General features: G+C 40.8%; 1 protein-coding gene across 3 annotated transcripts in view; it reads left to right on the top strand.

The window, feature by feature from the left end:
• LOC124861545 (nck-associated protein 5-like) overlaps positions 1-27643 on the top strand; it is a 190493-nt gene that overhangs the window by 70274 nt on the left and 92576 nt on the right. For 2 of the 3 annotated variants that reach the window (XM_047355351.1, XM_047355350.1), the window contains exon 3: positions 3541-3614. In XM_047355351.1, the coding sequence (XP_047211307.1) occupies positions 3541-3614 (74 nt within the window). Of the gene's footprint in view, positions 1-3540; positions 3615-23384; positions 23639-27643 lie in introns of those variants that run through there. The other variant, XM_047355352.1, reaches the window with a different exon arrangement.

Raw genomic sequence — 27643 nt, 5'->3', positions numbered from 1 at the left:
CGCAAGGCACTGTACATAGCAACTTCCCACTGCAGATTACTTTTCTGTTGCTTATACAGCATTTCCCAGAATTTACTGGGAACCTTTGTGGAAATTTCACAACATTTTTTAGATCTTACATGGTACATTTCCAGAAAGCATACTTTGGTAACACGTTCCTATAATTTAGATGAAGTATCTGGGTAGATTTGTGGAACTACCAGTTTGCATTTTCTGGTTACTTGAATTTTTGTCCGATTTTTACAAAATTAAGACAATTGTGATTTATTTGCAAAAGATACCATTTTAACCATCTTTGTTTCTCCATTTATTTTAACTATTTACTTATCCTTGGAATCTTGGTTGATGGTTTTGACTGTCATGCAATTTGCATTTTGTCATCAAGAAACCATCCGATGGTTTTAGGGTGCCATTTCTAACTCTCATGAATGCTTTCTCATGCTAATTAATCACATTAGTCTGAAAAGTCATAATGGATTGCAGCTACTTACATTTTGTTATCATTTTTCAAAAGTTATTGGACATATATTGGAAAATTACGCACCACACTGTGAGGCATCGATCTGTTGTTGTGTTTTAGTTAATAGCCTAACTCGCCCTTTACTCAGCAGGAGGTCTGGGTCTTTGGCAAGTCCTCCTGGCACTGGGAGTAGCAGTTGGCGATGGCCATTTTGGAGCGGCAGTCTCAGATGGTTCACAAGTGCTTTGGAAAACAGGACAAAACAACTGTGCTTACTGTATTTAGAACAACAGCTTGAACATCTGGCCTGTTGAGAGTTTGCTGTCAAGGGCACAGGTTAAAAAAAGCCCATGGAGTGATAACAACAGTAATTTAAGTATAGTCGGGCCACAGAGGTGGGTCATCTGCAGGTCAGGATCAGTCCCAACATGGCTCCAGAAAAATTATTAAGCTCCTGCACATCAGCTTTTTATATAAAAATGTGAACTATATTCTTGGAGTTTTGCAAAATCCTAACACTCCAAGTGTTGTAGTTATGATTAGGTCATGGCGCATGGGTGGGCAACATTTTGTTTCCAGCTGCTCAGTTAATGCAAATGAAGGGTTACAGATTGAACTGGATGAAGTATATGCCAAGGCTGCGATACTGTAAGAAAATTTTGGGGCTTTTTCTCGTTTTTCCAAGAGGATATGCTTTTATAGGTGGCATGCTCGGTCAGAAAGCTTCACCATTTACACACAGTGTTTGTGAACTGATATATGTGACAACGTATGTGTTTTTATGGCTAAAATGTTTCACTTTTAATCAATCGTTACATTTTTGAAGCATACCTTTTAAGTGGAAGCAGTTATTTAGTGTGGAACAAAGTGATTCATTATTTTGCTGAATATATAAAAGGCTAAGATGTGGATAGGTGTAGCAGGTGCTTTTTATAATTCAAACACTACTTGAGAACATCACTGGGTATGACCTAATTATTACAGATTATTGGTTGCATTCATACTAGTAGGATACATCATAATACACACCTAAACCTAGGGTTATTTAATGCATTCTTCTGCTGTCTTTGCCTTGAATTTCTATTTCACTTTATTGGTTACCGTGACATGGCTATACGTGTCAAAAACTAACACTTTGAATGCATATTGAAATTCTGTTTCACTGACCTAATAAGGTAACAATTTGTTGGAGGGGCTAGTCCACCTTTAGAGTTTGCTAAATATAGCTATTGTTTTATATCCACTTTAAGTGTGGTTTTTGTGCATGTTTTCCTCATAATATATCAAATATTTTGGCTCAGGCAGGGAGGAGTTGCTTAAAAGATTAGAAATTTTTTGCATTTTGGGCATTTTCAAAAAGTTAGAAATTTGTAATAATTAGGTGTTGCTAACAGTTGGCATTAGCATGTTCTGTCCCTTTAGGCTAAAATGGATTGTGGTCTGTTACGGTGAATGTAATAAATGGCAAATTTACAACTTCTGTAGGCCTACACTACTTTTACTGTGTGATGTTATTACAGTTTCTTGTTAGTTCACTTAGCATGTTAGCATGCTAATGTTAACATGTAAATTCAAGGTTAGAGTTAGGGTCATTATGGTCTATTTGGACCAGTGTATTGTTCTACCTTTGTAGACAACTTTTACTGAATGACATTATTAGCTTTTCTTGTTTGGAGAATTAGCATGTTCGCATGCTAATGTTAGCGTGCGAACATACTAAGTCAACTCAAGATTAAGTAGGGGTTATCATAGTCTATTTTGACCAGTGTAGTCTGTATTTTTCCTCGACTGTCTGTCTCCATAAATTTCTTACATAACTCCTTTTCCTCTTGGTGACTAGTCTGACTGACTAAGGCTATTTCTGTATAGGATTGCACATAATGTATTTCAGTTAAATATTTTGGGGGTTGGGTGATATGAGCTTTCAGGATAGACAATGGACCAAGGCCACCAGTTGACAATTACTGGTCTGAACTTCAATTTTTGAAAATATTAACTACTGTCCGCTAATGTCAAATTTCTCCCTACTTATGCCATTGAAATTATATTTAGAATTAATTTCTTATTTTCTTGTCATTTATCCAAGAAAACAATATTATACTGTAAAGAATGACTTGATATTTTACAGTCATACATCTAGGCCAAGAAAATCAATTTATTTCCTACAATATTCGTAAATGCATATTCTTTAAAATGTATTGTTTCTTTATACAGTCTTTGTAGTTCCCAAGAAAGGTGTATTGTCACACTTTCATATCATTTCCATAAAATGTTTTATTTTTTTTTATCCTGACAAGAAGAAAACTCAATATGTGCAGGCACTATTTGATTTTTCTTTTTACCACTCGATTCTGTTCACAAAGAATGACTTTATAGAGAATTTTTTGCCAGGGACTCATTAGGAATCTGGCACTGAGAGCAAGACGAGGTATCTCAGGCACGGGAGCTGCAGGAAATGTAAAAATGAAGACTTTATTAGTATTTTGCTTTCTACTAGACTGGAGTTCTTTATGGGAATCCCCTCTTTCTCATGACCAGAAATCAATGGAGAGCATCTGTCCCACTAAGATTACGACTTACCCATGGGACACGTTGAGCAAACATCTAACTAATTAGTCTTAAACCTGGACTGAACTGCTGTGACAGAATCAAGTCACAACTGACTGAATGTGTGAAAACCCAGATGTTTGTACAGTGGCCTTTTTCTGATATTAACAGCCACACTGACTGTTTTATGTAGCCAGACCACTAAAAGGCAAATCGTTAGGGCAAAGCCGAGAAACCCTAACATCTGTTTTTCCTATTTTGCTCGTAGCTCATTCCTGTAACTCAGTAGCGCTCGTTTTGTGAGTGTAGTCTATTCCCAGATGACGTTACACAGCTGGGCTCGCTTTTGCATTTTGTCATTGGAAGTTACAAAAAGGTGCTTCTGGATTTACTCTCACACTAAACTGATTGTCACCCCTTTTACCAGAACACTTTTCTGTCTCGCATTAAAGGCATGATTAAGTAGAATATAAAGCAAATTTTTAATGAAAAGTTACTATTACACACAAACCTTTCTCATCTGTTCTTTACAGGAGTACATGGATGCCAACAAATGCATCGATGAGCTACTCAAACAGCTTGAGGAGGAGCGGCGAAATGTCCGACGGTAAGCTTGTTTTGGGGCAGATGTTTTATGGCTTGAAAATGTCCGCAGCTGCTTGCAATCCATTCCAAACTAGAGGCAGCGGAACAATGTCACTTGGTTCTGAGAGCCAGACAAGCTTTGTAGCTCTGCTTGAGAAATGTGCTTTGTGTTGGAAGCCCACTGAAAGTGGTAGACAAAGGGGGAAATTCTAGGACCCACTGTGTGGTTGACTGGGGACATTTCTCATGGAGGTCGTTTTGGAACAGATTTGTCCAGACAATGGGAATGAAGAGCTTATGGAGATGCCAATCTAATGACCTTGTCCCCTCCGTGCGCCTATCATCTCAGCTCTTCCAATGAAAGAGACAATTTTTTAAACTTCACCCTCTTTTGTACAAACCTCTCTCCAATTCAATGGAGCTGTATTCCCCCAGCTCAAAGTAATTTTCCCCCTGAGCGAGCAGAGAGGGGCTGGGGGTTGGACAGAAGGGAATATAGGTCTCTGGGTAGGTGGCTTGGGGGGATGAATGACCACTGACCATCCCATTTACCAGGCCAGGGCAGCCCCTTGAAAAAGGAAGTGTTGTGTAAAGGAATGACCCTTAAGTCATGGCCGCTTTGGTTTTCTGGACCCCCTTTTGTGACAACCAGAGTGACCTAATAGCTACTTAGAATTACCAGAATGTCTGACCTATGGTTGCACTGCCAGACCAAATGGTTTCAAAGCCATGACCTTGTACCAAGTAATTAGACTGCCTGTCTAACCCTAACTGGGAAAAAACTGCTGGAAGACCCAAAAATTCACATTTATATGAACTTTTGTAAAATTGTAAAATTTTACCTTTATTAGGTAATGTGAGCCTTTTTGGCATAATGTAGGGCAGATCTCTAAATCCCTTAACAGAAGGCAGCAAATGACCCCCAACTGGGTTGCAAATGCCAATGTCTAGCACCTCTAAAATTAATTATTCTCTCCTCTAGGGCAACTGGATGTTATTGTTTAGTATGTAGTGAACCTTATGGTTTAGCAAAGACAACAGAGGTGTACCAGTGTGTGATGCAAACTCTCAGATCTTGGAGTTCTGCACCAGAAAATTCACGAGCCTTGTTTGGAACAATTATTATTTGTATTTTGATTTTTTGTATTAATTATTCTTATTCGTGTCTGTTTGGGCATAGAAAACACTTTAATATATGCATGTTTTTTATTTGGTCAGTGTAAAAGTTATTTTTGGTAATGTTACAGGTGCGGGCTGGCAGTGACCACGATAACAAAGAGAATTTCTATAAAATAGCAGTAGGAACCGCAGCAGCTCTCTTTTCTTTCTCCAGACTGCGTATATTAATTTTCTTTGCAACTCATTTACAAAACATGTCAGTGCTTCAAGTGTCCAGCACAAACAATGACTAATAAAGTTAAAATAGAATACAGTTGTCTTTGTATGACTTTGTAATACTGTTAAATAACACATACTGCAGCTTTAATGTGCTATAGGCTTCTTTTGAAATAGTGCAAACTCAGTTACGTTTTTGTGCTTTTGCATAAATATATTTAGCTTATTTAGAATTGGACTAAGGCTGACCCAGGCTGTTGGGTTACTTCTTTGCAATTTTTGTCATAGCTGGTTTTGCCTTTGGAGCTTGACTGTTGACTGTTTGCACTTGCTATTCTGTAAGCCTCTGTCATTTTGTCCTGCCCAACTTTCGGCATATGCCTGTGGTGTTCCACCTCCATCCTCTGTCATAAGGCCAAAGAGGAGATCCAGTGGGAGATGAGGGTGTCTGCTGTACAACAGGTAGTAAGGGGAAAAGCCTGTAGCCTCATGCTTTGTGCAGTTATAAGCGTAGATGATATGGGGCAGGTGGTCCTTCCAGTTATGCTTTTTTTAATCTTCGAGCATGCAAAGCATTTGTAACAATGTCCGGTTTAATCTTTCAGCGGGCTTGCCTTGGGATATCCAAACTTGGGGATGAAGTCAGTGAAAAGCCGGTCTGCTGCTATTTTGGCCACTTTGTTCTTGATGGGGTAGGCTTGTGCGAACCTAGTGAAGTGGTCCACCATTACTAAAATATACTCAAACCCACATCTAGATGCCTCTAAATTCAAAAAGTCTATGCACACGAGCTCAAGGGGTGAACATGAAGTTATACTGCCCATTGGTCCTCTATGTGTCACTGGCTTTTTCTGTTTACTGCGAGGGCACCTTCTAGTGACATATTCTTCTAACCTGTTTTCATGAAAGGCCAATTGAACCGCTCTCGGGCTAGACTAAGTACTTTCTCCACTCCAATGTGACCCATGTTGTTATGTAGGTGTGTCAGAGCTGTCGGCCAATAAGTGGCTGGTAGGACAAGAACCAGTTCGTCATGGCTGATTGTGTGGAAGGGCTCTTTGAGATGCTGGTTTGATGAGGCTAAATTGAGAGCTGGTATCCAAGCCACATCTCCCTGCTTGGCTCTCCTGCTTCCCTTCTCATACTGCACCAACTGCTTCCTCTGACAGTTCTTCAGACACTCCTTCATGAAAGTATCAGAGTCATAGGTACAACAAGACAGCACATCCGTATCAATATTGACTTTTCCTTTTCAGTACTTTATGTCAAAGTGGAAATCTGCTAACTGCCCCACCCAACAGTGTGCAACTGCATTTAGCTCTGCTGAGCTTAGGACATACGTTAAGCGATTTTTGTCTGTAAAAATTGTGAAATGTGGAGCTTAATAGAGATAGTCCTTAAACTTGTCACAAACTGCCCACTTGAGGGCTGAAAACTCGGGTTTTCCGCTGTGCAAATGATAGTTTTGATCAGCAGGTGTTAGCGTAGGGGTCCTGTACGCAATTACTCTCATTTTGTCATCTACTCCAAGGCCATTTTGGGATGCGTCCGTGTGGAGTATGAAGGGGCGGGTAAAGTCTGGGTACACTAACATTGGTGGTTGGGTCAACATGTTAATCAACTTTTCAAGAATGTTTTGGTGTTCCTCGTTCCATTGCACTGGAGCTTGAGAAGATTGCTAGGGGTACTTTACTCTGCCTCTGGTTGGAGTGCATTGGGGTGTGTCAGATTTGACTTGCAGTAGGTTGTACAGGGGTTTGGCAAAGCGTGAGAAGTCTTGCACATATGTACGGTAATAACTCAGGAGTCCCAACAGCCATTGGACATCTCCAACTGTTTGTGGTCTTTTGTGTTTCAGTGCCTGTACCCCCTCAATATCTTTCTCTAAAACATCAAGTTTCAGAACAAACACCTTTGGTTAAAAGAGAAATTCTCTTTATGTGATTTTTATCCTGTCAGAGATTGTGCTTTATTAACTCGTAATTAATTTCTGTTTAGGCAGATTTTTGTTCTTCAATTCTTTTCTATTTTCGCCTAGCACGGTAGCATGCTAGTGTTATCCTTATTAGCATAGTTAACTCAAGTTTAGTGTTAGGATCATTATGGTCTTTATTGTCTTCAGTCTAGAGAGTGAACAGGAATGGTACCAGCACAGTTCCTTGTAGGACCACCTGCAGACCAGTCTGTCAGAAACACAGCCCTGTGTCCTCACCTACTGCAGGTGTCCAGTATCCATTAGGACAGGTGGCTATCCACTCCTGACAGCTCCAGCTTGTCTCTCAGAGGTCTCTCAGAGCTCCAGCATGTCTCTCAGAGGTCTCTCAGAGGCTTAATTGTATTAAAAGCACTGGATAAATGAAAGAAGATGACCCTCACAGTGCTTCCAGCCTTCTCCAGGTGGGTCAAAACTTGGTGCAGGAAGTAAATCATGGCAACCCCCCAGAGGCCCCCAGGGAAAGGAGAGGTGATAAGCTGTATGCCTACTTTGTTTTGGCATATAATAAGTCCAGCAATTCATTGTCTCTTGTGTGGCAAGTACCATACTAGGTGAAGGTGGGGAGAGTGGAGGACAGGGAGACATGATTTAAATCCCCAGAGATCTGAAAAAAAGTCCTGGGGATGCTGTGTTTGGAGTTTGCTGTTAACAGTGTGTATCGTAAAGAGTTGCAGAACCCTTCTTCTCCTCTTACCGCTGTCCTTGGTTCTATTGCCTTGGAGTAAATGAAAACCATCCATGTTTGTGTGTGTCCAGCACAGTTAGCGATGTTTCAGTCACAATAACCAAGCTGCTCTCCTGATAAGCCCACTGATGCCAGCTTAGCGCCGCCAGTTCATCCAGTTTGTTCTGAAGATATCTCACATTTCCCATGATGATGGACAGGATGATGAGTAGGTACCATCTCCTACAGTTGCGATGCCTGACGCTGACGCGGGTCCCACTTCTCCGTCTCCAAACCTTGCAAGAAATATGGTACGAAGAGCTAACAACTGATGTCTGGTGTAAACAATAGGAGCTTGGCCACCCATGTGGTCTGGGATCACAAGTACCCAAAAAAAGTACTGTAAATACAAAGTTGTCCACAAAACAGTCCGCTCCATAATGTGAACGAGCAAGACGGAAGGAACAGAAATGCACAACACACAGATTTAAAAGATCTGCAGATCTAAAAAACAGATTTAAAAAGAGAAACCCCAGGATTGATGGGAACTTCTGAAACAGGCTGCCTACTCATGCAGCACGAGAAGCTAGTTACAAGAACAACATTTTTATTTGCCACATTAGAGTGGCTTACAAACAGTTTGAGTTGGATAGGATTAAATTCAACAGACTGGTTTTTAGTAGTAAATTGTAATAAATAATCAATATTTGAATAAAATGTAACTGAATAAGAAATTGATCGCAAAGACTTTTGGGGGAGGTGGAACAGTTTATAGACAGGACCTCTGGTTTAAATGTCACTAATTGATTATTGGTAAGTGCAATTAAATTCAATTCAGTTATATTTATATAGCGCCAATTCACAACACATGTTGTCTCAAGACACTTTACAAAGTCAATTCAATCGAATCATTCAGATTTCAAGTTGGGAACATACATTAAGTAGAGAGTCCTTTAGAAGTAATTTGCTTTGATCTAGAAAGCTTAAACTCGTTCGTCTCAGTCTTGTGGCGCACTGATGTTACTGATAATTCAAACTAAAACTAAAGCCATATCTGCTTTGATTATGGAATAATTCATACTGTGACCCTAACCTTCATAGGTCTCTGTCTCACCTGTTTTAATACCTTTTGGTTGAGCTTTCTCATTTCTGATGTCATTAGTAGCCCACAAAAGGACATAAGAAACATTGTGCTGAGGTAAGGAAGAGTTAAGAGCTTTGGAGTCCCATGTCTGAGCATACCTTTCAAGTTTTTTTCTTTAATATGATAAGGTTTTGTTGAGGTATATTCTTTTACACAGGCCAAGGATTTGAGTGGGGTTTTGAAAATGTTCTTCTTTAGACTGAAGTAAAGTCTTTCACAACTTTCTTCATGCCTACTTTGCTACAGACACCAGGGGTCCAACATAGTGGTGGTATATGACACTTCAGGAGCATGACTAAATTGGTTTGTCTAAAGGGAACTGCTATCTACAAAGCTCCTTTGTCCTTTAAAGTGTAGTGACAGATACCTCTGCAAATAAATTTTGCCCAGCTGAGATGCAATTATATTGAGCTTGTAAACAAACCTGTTCTTGCTTTGAAAAATAATAGTCTTTGATGCTTAGTTTTTTGGAAAAAATGTACCACCATGAAAGGTTTGTTCCAATTTCTTCTCAGAAGGTGTTTGATTCAGATGGGAGAACGCTGATGAATGACTTCACAAAGTCTTTTGTTCAGGAAAAGCACAATGTTGTGTGAAAAAGAATGCTTCTTCCCCTTATTAGGCAGCATTTCACGATGCTGTAGATGTTTCATTCCACCCGTAAGAATATGGGCCCCATCAGTCCGTCAAGAGGTGAAAGAGAAGCCCTCACATTCCTCCAGTTCCCCGCATCCTTTCTCTATGACCCTTTGACCTAGGGCATTCATGTCACTCATTGTGGCTTGTTATTGGGCACTTTCACAATAGTAGACAACACCAATTAAATGATTATGACTTTATGCCACTTTAGATCCACTGGAAATCTAGATTTTCAGGAGAAATTGTGGAGTTGCTTCCTTTTCCCTGCATTATAGCATAATTTTAGATCTACAGTAAATTTAGATTTTGTGGTGAAATCATGGAGTTTGTAAATTTTTACTTATTACTTATGCAATTTTAGATCTAAAATAAATTTAAATTTCCTGGAGAAATTGCAGTCTTGTTTCCTTTTTTTGGTATTATTTTCTTTTTAATTTTGTGGCAGTAGTAGCCGTTATTTTGTAAAGTTGACCGACAGGAAAAGGGGCAAACAGAGAGGGTGGAAAACATGCAGAAAAGGTCAGCGGGTCGGGACTTGAACCTGCAATAACTGCATTGAGGACTGTAGCCTCTGTACATGGGTGCTTTATCCCAACACCACCACCGCACCCCCGCCGTGCCCCCTCTGGTAATTTTGTTGACAAAAGATCAGATCTATAAGACTTCTGGGTTTTAAGGAGAAATTTCACAGTTGGTTCCTTTTTCTGGTGTTTTTTGTTGGGTGCTTTTTTTTGCAACTTTAGATCTATACAAAATTTCCTGGAGATATAGCAGAATTAGTTATTTTTCTGCCTTTTCTGTCTGTCTACACAACTTTAGATCTTGAGTAAATATAGATTTTTATGAGAAACTGTGATGTTATTTCCTTTTTCTGGCAATTTGGTCTACACAACTTTAGATGTAAAATAATTCTAGATTTCTTGAAGAAATTTCCGTTGTGGGTCCATTTTGTGGTACTTTAGTTTAAGCAACTTTAGATCTAAAGAAAATATATATTTTCAGAAAATATTGCAGATTGGTTAGATTTTTGTTTGTGCAACCTCAGATCTTCAGAAAATATTCATTTCTAGAAATTGCAAAGCTGATTCCTTTTTCTAAAACTTTATTTATGTAGCTACAGTATCTAAATCAAAATGTCCAGAAAATTCTAGTATTCTAGTATTGGTTCCTTTTTCTGGAGCATTTGTCTACACAACTTTTGAACTTTTGTAAATAAAGACTTCAGGTGTGCAATTGTGAAGTTGGTTCTTTTTTTGCGGTACTTCATACACCTTGATATCTACATGAAATTTATATTTCCAGGCAATATTGCAGTGTTGTTTCCTTTTTTTTTGGATATCTTGGTTTACAAAACTTTAGAACTACGATAATTCTAGGTTTCTAGGGGAGATTTATGAGTTGGTTCCTTTTCTAGTACTTCTCCAGGTTTCAAAAGAAGTTATGGAGATGGTTATATTTCTCATTCTGGTTTAAGCGAAGAAAATCTAGATTTTGAGAAGAAATTTAATATTTTTTGGTACTTTAGTGCACAAGAAAAGAATAGACTTTGTTGAAAGAGATAATTTTATGTTTTCTTTTTGTCAAATTGGTTTTATCCCTGGTGTCCTTTCTAGTCTTAACATCCCTTATTTTATAATTGATCTTACTTGTGCATCAAGAACATCTGCGCCATCTTTACTGTCCTAAAGACCCCCGTTCAGACGGTATCTTTACATCGCTGCTTGATGGAGCACAAAACCCCAGTGGGACACAACCAGGGCTCTCCTGCCTGCTCTATTCAACGTGACCACGTCCTTGTCAGAGGGAAACAAAAGCTCTGCAGCGAAGTGTCAACATCAGATGGAGCAAATCCAAATTTGGCAACATCAGACAAAACATCCAGAAATGCTGAGCCAGGGATTCTGGGTTTTCATCATTTGTTTGCTCCACATTCTTGTTAATTACGATATGATGAACTATCTTTCCACAGCCTTTCATCAGGTTTGGCATTGAGTTTCTGTTAATACACAGTCAAGCGAGGGGCTGTTTAATGTATTGCGTTTATAACAGACTTGTGCTGAGTGACAGACATGTTTGAGATGAACATATGGATGCGCCAGCATCACTAAAAACCATGACGGGCAGGGATGAACCTCCATGACCTCTTTCTGGCAAGCTGCTATGTCAAGGCACTGCAACTGTGTAATCTTTCCCATGGATTAAAACAATGCAGATTGGATATTTTTCTTTGCTTTCCCACTGTTGATTTGTCACTGTTCTGAGCTGTTTTTTGTTTTTGCATGAATCATCCTTTTGACTTTGCTTTTAGTGGGTCAGATGAACCAAAGCTTGCCAGTTTAGGGCCTTGCAGTTCAAAGGAGGTCTCACCTGCCCTTTTTTTAGGCTGCTTGAGCAGATGGTGTTTATCTCTGACCCCTTCCACACCTTGCACAGCTGAAGGGAGGAAAAAAGGAGGTGGCAGACTGAGGGGTTTGGGGGCTCAGCTGGAAATGCAACAGGGAATTGGAGAAGATGCAGGGAGCAACCAGCTGCAGCCCAAACGGAAAGGGCAGAAGAGACGACATCTGCTGATCAATAATCTATTTGTCATGTTCATAGCAGCTTCAAAGATTGCAGAGATGGAAAGTAAAGCTTAGATTAGCTAAGGGATTATAGCTAGTGGGTCCTGCTTTATGTAAGGGAGTTTGGCTGTGGGTAGTACCTGTTTAGTGCATGAAGAGGTCAATATTTCAGCTCATTTGTCCCATTGAGGTCAATAATGGAGGTCTAGGATCAAGAGCTAGTGCCACTTTGTGACCCAAATTGGCAAAGAATGTTTAATCTGTTAATCCAGGAGTTTTCAGGCCATAATCGTTTTAATCAACTTTAATTACCTCTATCCGGACTGTAATGATGTTACTGTGAAGCAAAGGGTGTCTTGCAAATGTACAACCACAGATTTTAATGTTTGTTTGGGGGGGGTTTTCTTTAAAGAATTACAAAATAGTGCCAAATTGAAGTCAGTGAAAAATAAGACATGGTTTTCCAATTTGTTTAATAAATAGAAATCTGAAAATTGTCCCAGATCTGTGCAGATCTACAGATTGAGATGTGTGCCTGTTTTGTTTTGATGAATCTCCTTCCCAGTCTTCCTGTCGCTGTTGAAGAAACACTTCCCCATTGCATGATGCTGACACCTCCACCTCTAAGCTCTGTGGCCTTTACAGAACAGCTGTGTGTATATGGAGATTAAATAGCATACAGATGAACTTCATTCACTAATTAGGTAACTTGGACTGGATTAAATTTAGGGGTATCAGGAATTTACATGCATGGTACACAAAGAAAATGGCAACTACATAGTGTTTTTCTTCTACACTCATGCAAGTCTATCACATAAAATGTCAATGAAATTCATTTAAGTTTGAGCATATAATGTGACAAAAAGTAAGGGTGCACTGTATCTGGGCTCAAAGAAGCCTATTTGAGTTAGATGAAAGATCCGTAATCCTCGGCTAAAGTGCGCGCCAAGGCCGTTGATGAAGAGGCGGACAGGATTCAGCCACTTTCAACTTCCACTCAAGGGTCCGCTGTCTGGCTTGGGCGAGCGCCATGCGTTTTACAACTTTAATTGGATAAGTTGACTGGTCTAATGCAATAATTTGATCACACTAAGCTCTAGGAGATCTAATATGCTCTCAAAGCATACTTGTGTGCCCTCTGAAGTGAATGACTGTGTTTAATCCATCTATTAGGTCACTTTACGGTCCCGGAGACCAGACTCCAAAACATCTTAAAAGAGCAGTTAAATGAAGTCATTGGAGCCTTCAAGCACTGGAGGAATCTCAGTGGGAATTTAGGTTTTTGTAATGAAAAGCTTGATTAAAGCTTGTGGGAACTAAATTTGGACATAATTATCTCCAAAAAGCTTCCCTTCAATGTGTGCATCCTCTAATTACCAACATCTACTGTTTGTGTTGAATTAGTAGCATGAAGTTACTCATCTTAAAATAGCAAAAAATTTACTTACTGGTGCATCTCGCTGAGGATTCATTTCCTATGTCCTTACTCATCCACCCCACTTCACTGGTCCTATAAATGCCAAAGCCTTCAGCTCCTGATTCATGTGTGGCTTCTGGGCGCGGTTAGAGTGCATGCTTCGGTTTTTATGGCGCTCGTGAGAGGTAGAGGTTAATCGAACGGTTTAATGAAGCCTTTTACTGATGCTCCCTCAAGGTCATTTTCATAGGGAATGGTAACATTCCCATGCATGCTGCTTCCTCTTCCCAACACACACCGTGTGTTTATTACCATAAACCTCATGTTGGTTTCTTTTTTTAAAGATTTTATGAAGCTTTTGTGCTTTATAAAATATTCATCTACAAACCTGAAACAAGACAAAATATGTTTTCGGGGGCAACAAACTCAATCTGTTAATTGGTAATACCTATGCTCAGTTGTCTAAAAGTATGGAATAACTCTCCATCAACATTTCATAACACTGTTGTCCAAATCAACTCCATTTTCCATACATTTGTATCAAATGAACTCAAAAAGCAGGAGAAGTTAACCCAGAAAACACACATGAAGCAACAAAACCGACCCGGTTGGAAGATTTCTGACTATCTGATCATGTTTCTAATAAATTTAATTTTATTTTCTTCCAGCCAAATAACATCCCTGTATCATCCACAAACATATAACTGACCAGAACAAGGTTTTGAAATTGTGACATAGCCTGATGTCACTAGGCTCTTATTTTGGCATTATATGATAATACCTGAGAATCATATATGTTTTTCCTGAACCTGGCAAATTAAAGACAAGTGAATAATTTGGCAGCTGAAAGAATATCTAAACATCTAATCTGTATGTGGATGTTTATGCTAATATTGGGCCATAATTAGAAATTTGAATTGATGAATTCAGTCAAATGTATGACTGACAAGAGAAAAGTAAAACACAAATTGAACTCAAAATCTCTGCTTACAAGCACTGCTCACATCTGCGTATGCTAACTATCCACATGGTTCAATTGTTAACTCTTTTACAGAACTATTTGTAAAGATTTGCGATCGTTTTTCTAATACTTTCTAATACTTCATCCTTCATGATATGCTGGAGGCATATTGCTTCCATTGTTAGTTCCATTGCTCAACCAGTGTTTCCACTACGCAGTAGATGGGATTTCGACATTGAGGTTACATATAGCCCACATTTAGACTCGCTTTAATTCTATTTGTAGAACTTATTTAGACCTAAGTATTTACACCTGTTAACACCACCTTTAGTCTACGTGGTTTAGCCTCAGAATCACATAGCTGTACAGGACAATGCCCCGATGTTAAGATGTCTCGTTGCTATCATGGAGAACAGCTTTGAATTTAAATTTCTAAAACAAATTTGCATTGTGTATTATGAAGGATATTATCTGATTTACATAAAAAATACCTCACACTTTTTAAGTATGCTTTCTGCAGTTGGCAAAGATGGGGTAGCTCGAACAAGGTGCCGCTGGGATATCATATAGCACATAGTTGAATTTGTATTTCTAAAAGAAAACTACTATATTTCACTAGCAGTTATATCTGAAAACCACAATTGACACATATGACTACACCATATTGCCAAAGGCATTTTCTCATCCATCAAGATCATTTACTCACATTCCACATTCAACTGTTTGTGGTATTATAAGTTATTATATGGTATATAAGTGAAAGCATTAGGGAACCACAACAAATCTATCCAGGGGTAGGCCATGTTAAATCACAGAGCAGGGTCAGCAGCTTCTAAGGCACATAGATAGTGCACATAGATCACCAACTTTCAGCAAAGTAACAGCTACATACCTCCAGATTTCTTGTGGTCTTCAGATAAGCTTCACAGAATGAGTTTCATTGGCCAAGTTGCTGCATCTAAGATTTAAAAGGAGAAAGTACAATCCAAAGCACTGGATGTGGTGGTGTAAAACACATCGCCACTGGACTCTAGAGCAGTGGAGACATGTTCTCTTGAGTGATGAATCATGCCTACTTGTCTGAGCAATAGCTTTATTAGTGGGTTCCTCCAAATAAGAGACAGAGCCAAACACACAAGTACTTTCTATGAAAAAGAAAAACTAAAAGATTATACACTCAATGGGAGCCAAAGTACTTTAAACGTTGCAGTCCAGAAAAGAGAGATGGAACAAACGCTGACCTGGCAGTACTTTCTATGAAACAATCCAGTGGACGTACACAAATTTAATGGCTGCACTAGCTTCATTAGTCACATTTCTTCCAGGTAGGAACACACTGCTAATCATAGAAGCCATGAATACTTTCACCCATAGACCAATGGAGATAAGCACCGGCTCCCCCATGGCCCTGTACAGAACAAGCAGCAATAGAAGATGGATGGATGGATGGATGGATGGATGGATGGATGGATGGATGGATGGATGGAAGGACGGATGGATGGCTGGATGGAAGGACGGATGGATGGAAGGAAGGAAGGAAGGACGGACGGATGGATGGAAGGACGGATGGATGGCTGGATGGAAGGACGGATGGATGGAAGGAAGGAAGGATGGACGGATGGATGGAAGGACGGATGGATGGAAGGAAGGAAGGACGGATGGAAGTGTTTTCATTTTCTACAAATATACCATTCTATGCATCATGGGTTAATTCAGAAGAAATTATATTTAATTTGCAAAGAGGTGATGAAGTAGATAACCTAAAAAGTATTTCTATTGCACTGACACATAAATTGCAATCATGTAGCAAGAAATATAAAGATGTGTTTTTAGTACAAAAAAAACCTGTGATTAGTGGTTACACAACTTACATACGTTGGGTTTTAAACAACTTGACTCAATAGGGCATTGTCTGCATTCCTGGAAGAAATTAGCAGTGTTTAAAGGCTGTTTCTTTTTTCCAGTGGGTTCTTGCTTAATTTCTGCTGTAATTATAGTTACTAGGTTTCCTTAAAATGGGTTATCAGTTGCTTGTTTGATGTCTTGTGGGAAAAATATGCACTTTAATTACACACTGATGGAGAATAGCAAAGTTTTTAAATGAATTCAGACAGCATGTCTACTTGAATACAGGTTCGCCTAAACACTCTTTTAACTTAAGTTCCACTGAAAAGTTTTCATGATGGGATCAGCTTTGGTGGTTGTATTCGGAGGTCTATTGTGCTCATGAAAGCTAAAGCAGATATTTTGACTAATAGGTATTCTGCAAAAACATCCTCACTTTGTGATAAGCAGGGCAATCCACCCTGTGTGGTTTTTTTTGTTGATAAAATTTGAATAGTTTTGGCTTCTAGAAGTCACAGTGGCTGCATCCTCGCTATTTGGCATCCCCTCACAGCTCAGGGCTCATAGGAAAACATCCCTGACTTGACTTGGTATTCATAGCAACCCAAAAAGATCTGGCCCTATGTGAAAATGTATTGCCCCCTAAACCTAATAACTGGTTGTGCCATCCTCGGCAACAAGCCGTCAAGCTTATGACATAACTGGTAATTTTTCATTTACATCATTGTGATTGAACTTTAGCCCACTCTTCATTGCAGACTTCTTGAAATTCAGCCACTTCGAGCGGTTTTGAAGAGTGATCCTTGTTTAAGGATTAAGTATCTCAATTGAATTTAAATCCGAATTTTGACTTGGCCACTCCACATGTTATTCTTTTTTCTGTGAGCCATCCAGAGGTTGACTTGTTTGTGAGCTTTGAATCATTTGTCTGCTTAATACAGAGGTCTGTGTAGCAGGGGATTTGAAGAAGCCTTTGATGGAATACCCTGTCGAATTGACACAAGATCGGTACCAAATTGGACATACCTGCAAAAGATGGGGTATGGAATTCCTCAAACTGCTAAAGGGGAAATTGACTGGGAACTATTTCATGAATGTTTTGCACTAGAGTGTTCTGTTTTCAAATTCATGTTTGTTTCGGTGACATTTCTTTAGCTCAGTTTATTACATCTGATGTTCTTGGTGTTGGTTAGATTACAGGTGGGGCTAAAAACGTTTAGTTGCATATTGGTTATCTGCATAAAAATCCAACACACATCTTTAGAAACTTAAAAAATACAATGTTTAGATTTATAAAAAACATATTCTGTGGTGCCCAAAAGTTCAAGTTGGCAACATACTGCCCCTGGAAAACCTTGTCAAAGTGTCCAATCCAAACAAGGTTCCTCTAGTCTGGGGAGCGGCGCATGGCGAAGTAGTAGAGTGCGCAACCCAAACATGGAGTCCTAGATGCAGCCATCCTAGGTTCGGATCTCCACCCTGGTGGCCTGCGCTGTGTGTCTTCTCTCTCTCTACACCCACCTTCCTGTCTGCCTACTTTCGAAAAGTGACAAAAATAAAGGCCACTAGTTAGTGCCACCAAAAAAGATTCCTTTAGTCTCTTACTCTTTGTTAAATATATTAAAGGCAGAAATTCTGAATCCAAAGATTTCTTTGAGTTAAAAATTATAAGCATCAGTGTTAATCCTTCACATTCTAACCGTTAATGACTCAAGGCATTTCCGAGATCCATGCAGAGGAAGACGAAGTCTCATTGGACCACCGACATCCTCTGCATCATTCCGCCCCCATCACCCTGCTTAATGAAACATGACCAGAGCACATTATCATTTCCCCTGTACCACACATTTCATCTTGCCACAAAGAAGTTAACTGACAAACAAATTCAGATGCTCAGGAACACGCATGTGGCGGGCCCGGAGCCTCTTAATTTGCATCAGCCTGGATGTTTGCAGTTTTTCCAGGCAGACCCTTGTTGGGTAAACAAACATGCCGCCTCTCCAAACTTTGGCATTTCCTTTGCTTGTCTTGATGTAGATAGAACCCTCACCCCCCATCCACTCACCCGAAAATGTCTTGTTGCTTGACAGCTAAATATCTCCTGAATGGTTTGAAACTGCAGGTTACCTCTCTCATAACAAATGCTCTCAGAAGCATGTCACAATCATCTTTGGGGTGCCAAACAAAGGGGAAGTTTTTCCTGTTTCTACTGCTCTCCTCCTGAGTGATGAATGTATGACTGGGAACACACACCTCGACGGAGATATCATTTGGGGGTGGTGGGAGGGGTAATGAGCTCAACTGATGCGTTTTGCCTTTCGATGTCATTAGTCACTCATCTGTGATCAAGCTGCCGGAGATTAATGCCATCAAGGAAAAGATGTCTGGCGGCTAAAGCGCTCAGCCAACAGGATGTTGTGCGAAGGTTTTAAACCTTCCCTTACATCTTTACCTTTGGTTTCTTAGCAAACCAGAATATAGAAGATTACAAGAATGTTGGGCTGCCTGGAACCCAATTATAAACACTTGATTGATGACTCAAGACCTTTGCTTAGCTCTGGATATCCATAATATCAAATGGTCGCACAATTATAATTCATCAGGCTGAAAAGATGCCTAAATTATTAACGTGAAAAGATTTATTAGGCACAAGTTGGGAGTTGGGGACATGTAGGCTTTTGTCTGTTTTTGTCCATCCATCCATCCATCAATCCATCCATCCATCCATCCATCCATCCATCCATCCATCCATCCATCCATCTTCCTTCCTTCCTTCCTTCCTTCCTTCCTTCCTTCCTTCCATCCGTCCATCCAAATATTCTAGAATTTCAGAGTGAATTTTTACCCTTAAAAAATGGCTAAAATCAAGAAAGAAACATGGAAAATATCCAGGAACATTGAATAAAGCATTTCAAAGCTTACAGCACTGTTTGCATCCCTGTTTCTGTCTGCTTGCCACCATTGGTTCAAAGATGCTGATGCTCACACATTTTCTGCCTGCGCATGATCACACACTCACTCCTTATGACCAGCGTCTCATTACCTCAGACCACCCTCTACCACATTACGAGCTCATATCGACCCACTGGTCCGCTGTCCCAGCACTGTCCTGTCTCCTTACCCGCACCTCCTTCATGTGGAATGTTAGCCTTAGTGTGTGTGTGTGAGTGTTCGACAGTGGTGGAGCCAGGCTGGCTGTGTGGGCGGCTGTGTGTTTCCAAACAGTGGAATCTGTCACTGACACCCCTGGCAGAGAAATAAGTGGTGTCTTAGTGAGCTCAGCAGATCACTCAGCACACACATCATGGACAATGGAGAATTGGTATGGACTCGTATTGTTACAGCACTTCAGTGTTGACAAAACATACTCACAACCTGCAAACCAATGCACAATTACTAAATGCAAAGGCTTTAGTCGCTCTTGCATGCACAAAGCCATTCATTACTTTTACACTTATAGTCATACACCCACACACTTGCTCCTAATCCCTATCCTGGATCCATAAAAGTCTCTTTGTCACACTGCAGACCAGAGCCATAGCTCAACAACTCTCTGCTTGTGTTTGATCGAATTAGACTGGAAGACCTCATTCAATATTTCTTCATTATGGTGCATTTGTATACGTTAATGCTGACTCAGTCCTCCATTTGTCTTTCTTACCCCGATGGGACAATAGTGTCTAATTGGTGACCACCTGCTCTTGAAATCAAATCATACTCACTGCATATTCTGATTTCGCTTCACAAAACCAGCTGTGCGTATTATTAACACAATTACATGACATCTTTGGTCACAGGCGCAATAATCAGGCATCATGTATCTTTGAATTTTATGATGACAAATGGCTTCATCTGATAGCAAACGTGACAGGACATGTCAATCTTTTATGACGAGTGTTAAAGCTGGTATACCTTTCCTTATTCAAGACTTTCCCTCCTCCACGTACTTTCCTTCTCTCATGTTGAGTGTCATTGTTGATTTAGTACATTATTGACAGTGAATGTGGAGCTCTAAGTCAGCCCCATCCTTTCATTCTCTCTTTTTAACTGAGCGTTCCTGTCACCGAGACCCTTTTAAATCCCCCTTTCACCCGTCCGGTGGCCGGCCCCCTCTCGCACTGGTCCTATTGGGAAGCAGACAATAGAAGCCCCCCCCCCCCCCCCCCCCCCCCCCCCCTCTCTCTCCCCTTCCCTTCCTCTCTTGCCTCTTCATCCCCCTCTCCTCATGTCCCTGTGCTCTTGTAGGCGTCCTGCCTGGTTGAAACTGCGGGCTCAAAGCTGCAGTTTGTCACAGCCATTCAGCTGAGACTGATTGTGATTGTGGCAGATGGGCCGGAGCTACTCGGCCTAGGCAGACCCAAGCACTTCTGTCTTTCCTTTCTGGCCTTCGCTCCCTTGATTTCAACCTCTTCTTTGGTTGTCCCTATCTGTTCCCTCGTCAGTGCCTTTGTGTGTCGTGTTACTTAGCCCAAAGCTCTGTTCTTGCAGCATCCAGCTTTAAAAAATGCTTCAGACAAGGTGCCTGTCAGATCATTTAACAGCATCTGAACCCGGAATTAGTAAAGCTGGAGCTTTCCATTGTTTGGAACTGTCTATCGACAAAAGCATTTTTTGGCCCCTCTGAGGCAGTCTAAAGATCATCAGCTAGTTCTTAGCCTGGTTATGTGCTTTCTCTACCAAAATGTGCCCCAATGTCTGATGAAAAAACTTTGAGGCATTATTTTTTCTTATCCCTGGATTTTTAAGAGAGTACAGGAAGGTCTTTGTCTAACTTTGCCTTTATACATTAGCATGAATAGTCTTACTATGCAAGGAAGAGTGTTTTTCTTAACATCGCCAGTAAATTTTCATAAATGCTAAACTCTAGCATTGTCACATAGTGAAATTGTGCCTAACTGAGACCAAAACGTTTCTGATTTATAAGTGAACTACACCACTCATAGGTCTAGAATAGCACCACACTCTCTAGATACCTAACCCCGGACATTCCTGATGTATGTTTCCCTTTTATGCAGTTAACAATCACTGGATGTTTAAACCCAAAGCTCATCAAGACGACAAAGATCACTGCAATATGGTTGCTGAACGTTTATGTAGAAAAAGCAAAACCTGAAAAATAGAGCACTTCCAAAACGGATCATAAAGATATCATCAAATGTAATTTACTTTAAATTCAGTTTATTTATATAGTGCAAATTCACAACACATTTTCTCAAGGCACTACAAAAAAGTCAGTTCAGTCCAATCATACAGATTCAATTACATACATTCCAATTGGTCCTAGTTATCAAACAATGCAGTCAAGTTCAGTTTATAATTCAAACTGATAACACGTTTTCTATCTAAGGAAAACCAGCCAATGTTTTGCTGGTTAAACGTGCTTTCTATAGTTTAAAGTTGATCAGAGTTGCTGCACTTATTCAAACAATGTTTAATTGACTCTTCTATAAAGGTATTGCTAATGTTCATTTGAGTAAACATTTGCAATACTGTCTACTTCTTAGATATTGCTACCACCACAAGAGTAATCAGGATGCAGATGCGGCCAAACCTGTTCTTTGATAGTTGGCTTCAGCTGGCGTCATTCTCGAATGGCTTTGTTTATATTTATTTTGAAAGAGACACTACATTTGGAAAAGCTTAAGTATACTCGTGTCTTGTTTAAAAATGATCCTGGTCTCCGATCAGTGAAGAACAATAGGTGATATTGCAGTGCAAAACATCCACATCTTCGTCTTCAAGGAGATACTTGACTTTTTTCAGATGTACCATTGGACGAACACATACAGTATGCTGAAGCTGCAAACCTAATTCAGGAGTGGCTCATTGCTGTTGAAGCCATCTTCTTTTATGATGCCTTTAAGCCAAGATATTTCAACCCCCACACTCGTTCAGCCTGAACACTCTTGAGATAAACAAAGGCCTGTGAACCTTTCGTTTATGAGCACCTTTGACTTGTCCACATTCATCCTGAGGCCATAAGGCTTGCATAGATAGGATGGTACTGTAAAAAAAATTTAAAGCCTCACCAGCAGCTCTGACATAGACAGACTAGTAAAAGACTGGGAAAATTGTACAGCCCTTTAATCTTCGAATGCTTTTATGTTATGGCAACAATGACAACATTGAACAGGAGTTCACAAACGAAATCTCCTTGGCCCATAACTTTATAGTGAATAATTCAGAAATGTTCCAATGTATTGGGTTCCAACCAGAATGGGTTAGGGAACCTAACTAGACATATTATAAAAGTGCAATAATCTTTTAGTTTCTAGCGTTCTTCACAAAGTGGTCCAGTCAATACAGTCGAAAGGAGGATCTGAAGTTGATGAATTCGAGGACTGTTCTTTTGTCAACTGACACAAGGTTAAAATTTGGTCATGGCATCCTCATCCAGGTCGGAAACTAGCTTGTTACAGTAAAACTCATAAAACGTAGAAGGAAACCGGATGAACAAAACAAAACAAGTGAAACTATCTTGAAACAAAAGAAAAGTTGAAACACTAGAAAAAACAAATTTACCAAACCAAAACAGGAATAAAGCTGACTAGAAAGCAGAACAAGAGCACATTGTGAACAACAATGTGATACAGAACAGGAACTTGAGAGATCCAGAGAGACAAGCCCTAAGCCAGTTTATTTATGCATTTGTAGAACGCTTTGTAGACTTAAAGATTAGACATGTATGAAACATTGGAAAATGTGACCAACGTTTCAGCAATCTCATTCAGTTGTTGCCTTGTGATGGACCACAATGTGCTTTGCGTGCCCTTTAAACAGCAGTCCTCAGAAACTCTCTAAGTTTGCAGCTTTCTCAACCTGCCTCAGACTTTAAAGAGCCCAGATAGTTGAACATCATACGCCGGCTGCTGCTCGTCTCTTTACGTCCCCTTGCTGGAGTTAAAAAACCCCACCCCCCTTAACACTGCTGTCACCCCTAAAAAAACCTCCTCCCTCTGTGTTCAAACCCCCACCCCGACCTCACTTCTCTTCCCCTGAGGAAAGAGCCACCTTCAGAGGGGCAGCGGAGCGGCAGCCCTCTCCCTGAACACATGTTATACGTCCTGTAAGTCCGCGGAGGAGGGACGCAGTCTTTGCTGCTCAGAGGCAGACAGAGAATGAGAGAAGAGATTGAGGCAGAGGTTGACTGAGAAGAGAAATATTCAGAGAACAGATAAAGGCAGGAGGCTGGATGGGCGGGTGAAGGGACGGCGTACAGCGTTGCAAAGGGGGAGTGTGTTAGCAGCACAAGAGGAGAGTCGAAGAGAGTCGATCTACGTTGGGAGATTGAGGGAGACAGGGAGGGCAGAGGATAGAAGCAGAGAGCAGAGGGAGCGCTGTGAAGAGGAGAGACGCTGCATTGTGGATGTAAACTTTATCATCTGCGGGATCGGTGGGGGGCAGCTGCAGAGCAGGAGGAGAGCGTGCTGGTGGATTACCATGCGTGTACTTTGAATGCACCAGGATGCTGCATCTCCATCAGGGTAAGGAGCAGACTGTCATCAGCACACGACATGACTAAACTGCATTATTTGTAATGCAACAGCGAGAGTTTACTGTCATATAGATCAATGCTGCACAGTTAGAAGAGCATGTGATTCTCATTCTGCAGGAAGGGAAAGACATATTTCATACAGGATGATCTCTATTAGCCATTTGGGGGGGGGGACTTGTGTGCCTTGTTGTGACAGCATGGGGTCAAGTTAAACAACTTTGCTTCTGATTGATAATGGGAGGAAGGGTCTCTTTAAGAGAGACTGTCATTGCAAAGGATTACAATCTGCAGGAATGCACATACAATATGCCTCCTTTCTGCTGCTTTTGTTTTACATTTGACTCTCTCTTAGGCAGATTAGGTTTTTCAATCCACTAATCCCACACTGAAATGACAGTAGCTGAACTGGGTGTGAATACTGTTAAATGGTTGAGAATGGAGATTGTGATCTTCTGTTATGGTCAGATCTTGAACTTTTTCTGAAATAAATGTAGCTTGAAGTGAAAACGTCCCTCAGACTCAGCTGGACGGGATGCTCACAGAAGGAGAACACACCAAGGATAACAGAGTGGGATTTTGGACACTGTCTTCATATTTTTGGCTGACTGTGTTATCTCTAAAAACAGAACTGTGAGGGAGTGTAGAAATAAGGGCATGGGAGAATATGGGAGGTATCTTGACTCCTGGGCTGTGGTTGACAACATGCCAGACAGAAATGCCATTCTGTGTCTTTTTTTGAGATGGAGTTGGCTTGTTTGGTTTTTTTTTGGTGCTTGGAACTGGTGCTTCCCATCACAAAAGCAAACATTAGTAACTGCCATTTATGGGATGCCCTTTGCTTGTCAGTGATAAACATTATCCTTGTAAGCTTCTAGAAAGAAGGGTTTTGCTTTTTCTGGTGTTGCCTTTGTTGTAATTTGTTGGCAAACAACCAATATAACATGAAAACAAAAACATATCGGGCATCATATTGCTAATAGTAGCAAACAGTCATTGCTAATGGAAGTTAACATAGCATTCTATACAATGCAGCTATTGTTCACAGTACCTAGTAGCTATTGCTCAAAGTAGTTAACAGGCATTTCCAAGATTAACTAGCAAATATTACTATAATAAATATCATCTATTGGTAATTGTAGCTAACAGGTATTAATGTTTGCAGCTAACAGTTATTGCCAATAGCAACTAAAAGCTGTTGCTAATAATAGCTAACAGCAATTACTGATAGTAGCTAACAACCATTGCTAATACAATCTAATACCCCCATCACACTATCAGTCTTTCATTTCAATGTCATTAAAAATTGGTTGCGGGAAATTAACGCTTCCACATCGCCTTGCTATGAATTTTACACTGACCACCAGTCTATAACAGATTTTTTGAGCATCTTAAAAAAGTATGCCACATAATCACCAAAGTTGTCACACTTCATGTAAATAACCAATATGCACAACTACTACTGAAACAACCAAACTCAGGCTCAATTGCAATGGACACGGACACAGAAACGAAAGGGAAAAAAAAAGAAGCAAGAAAGAGAGACATGTCGGGCTAAAAGGAAAAAGGGAGAGAAGGAGAAAAGAATAGAGGAGAGAAAGAAGGGTGACGAGAATACAAGAAAACGCTGCTTCTGTTGCTGTTGTTATATATACAGAAACATATATAACAACAGCAATGTTACTGCAATGTTACTGAAAGGTGCACGGTACTAATGAATGCAAGATGTATTTGGTGGTAACTGCGGCTCAATATAGAATATCTGTGTATCTGTTAACACCTGAATCCAAACACCTGTGCGTGTAAGTGTGAGCACGCCTGTGTATCTAAGGTTTCTCCATAAAAATATGCAATAGCAAGTGTGAGGAGCCACAGACCTTCCCCCCTGGTCTCCAGACAGACATGGAGGTGATCTGAGCCACAGACATCCAAAGATCACCAGAGCACGCGAACCTCAGGCGGCCACCACAGGGACTACCGGAATCCCCTCAAGAGCAGAGGATAGCCCCAGGGGAACCACCCAGCAGCCACAGTGTAGAAGCCCCAGGAGAGAGCAGCAGCCCGACAGAGCCAGGAGGCCTAGGCCCCAGCAAGCCACCGGGAGTGAGCCAGCACACACCAAAGCACCCAGAAACACCGCAGGAAGGAAAAAGGCCCCACATTTGATGGGGGACCTGAGCTGATCTAGGAGAGGGAGCAGCCCAAGACCCAACCTGACACAAAAACAGGCACACCCAGTCTCAATCACACATTCCCACCGTCATGCTTACACATGAAAACACTCACACCCACACAGCCACGTAAAGACATACAACAATGGATGTCATACACTCACTCACACTCTCCATACATACACAATACTCCCAGGTCCAGGTACCGATACCCCAGAGGGGCAACCAGCCCCTAGACCCAGGAGATGGTCCCCTTCATTCCAGGGTGGAGACAGGCAGGCCGCCCCAGCACCAGCCTAGACTAGTGCCGACACTGCCCGGACCCAAACGACCCCGGCCCAGACCCCGACCCCCTGCCCCGACCCCAGCCCCCAATGACCCCACCCCCATCTGGATAGGTGGTCATGAACAAAAGAGGGGACTACCTAGTCAGAACGAGCCCACCAACCAGAGCCTCCCCAGGACAAAGCAGTGCCAACCCCCCAATGAATTCCGATCTCAACCCCATGAGCCCCTCACCCCTAAATAACCCCAAAATAAATTTCCCCACAGGGCCACCCCCAACCAGGACACAGATATCGAAACCATTCCCCCCAGCCCAAACGCCACGAATCCCCTCGCCACAGGGGCTGGAGCTCGTCTATAGGGCAAACCCCTATAGACGAGCTCCAGCCCCAAAAAGCCGATGAAGATACATTCACACAGCAAAAGCTCCACACCCATCCCTGCTCCAAGCACCCCTGCTGCACCCTGCCCCATACCACACAGCAGGGCGCGAGAGCTATGTGCAATGCTACCCCAGCCTCCTCCCATAAGCGCAACACAGCAGACACCACCGTACACTGTACTCACCACGGACCTCCCGACCCCACACCAAGATGGGCAAACTCACCCAGCAAGAGGTCCCTGGCTGGCGGCACACACCATGCCCCCACAACCAAAGAAACACCACCACAACCACACTCCTGCCACTGCAACTACAACCCAGGGAGAAACACCAACCAGGTCAGCTCCACTGTCACCACTCAGCCAATCCAAATGGCAGTTGTAGATTTTTGTGGCTTGCCCATTACGATGTTTTCAAAACATTTGTCCACGTAGCTCTCCAGGCTGTCCAATGTTTAGTCGTCCAGTTTGTTTTTATTGTGAAAATATGAGACAGTGGTTAATATTTTGAAAGCATCTATGTTTGGCTTGAATTTATTGGCTTCTTTTACCCGAGTTTGTTGTGTTTGTTTGTTTACCAGTATACCACCTTATTACTTAAACACAGATCTCGCAAGATCTCAGCCACTCAGAGGGGATTTTAACTTATTTTTAATTGTAGCTCAAATTTATGTCTAATTGTAAATAACACCCATTGCAACCCACAGTAACTGTAGCTAATGCCCATTACTAATTGTACCTGTCATAAAAATATGATCACAACACTGTCAGCTAATTAAGAGATTATGGCTTTTTTAACTTTTTCCTTTCATATGTTATCAGAGTGGAAAAGTTTGTGTTTTCCCCAGGTTTATTTAGCAAAACATGTGATATAGCTTGAATACCTACCATTTGAAATAGTTATAGCCTGATTGATTTAAACTAGCTAATATAAACATTGCAATAATTTCTGTGAAAACATTTAGTCAATAACATTTGTGAAATATTGTTTATATTTCTCTCTTTTATTCCAAAATATCTACATTGTCTGGTATATCACAACTTCGTAATGTGTCTGAAATTATTTCATACATGCCCCAAATTCTGACCTTAGGTTTCAAGTAATCTGCAATCTGTTCAAGCATATTTAAGGCAAATCATTATTCAAACTTGGTGTTATA

The sequence above is a fragment of the Girardinichthys multiradiatus genome, chromosome 24 (assembly GCF_021462225.1).
Source record: "Girardinichthys multiradiatus isolate DD_20200921_A chromosome 24, DD_fGirMul_XY1, whole genome shotgun sequence".
Classification (NCBI taxonomy): domain Eukaryota; kingdom Metazoa; phylum Chordata; class Actinopteri; order Cyprinodontiformes; family Goodeidae; genus Girardinichthys; species Girardinichthys multiradiatus.
Note: the sequence above shows the minus strand (reverse complement) of the source record. Positions and strands in the feature narration are given on the sequence as shown.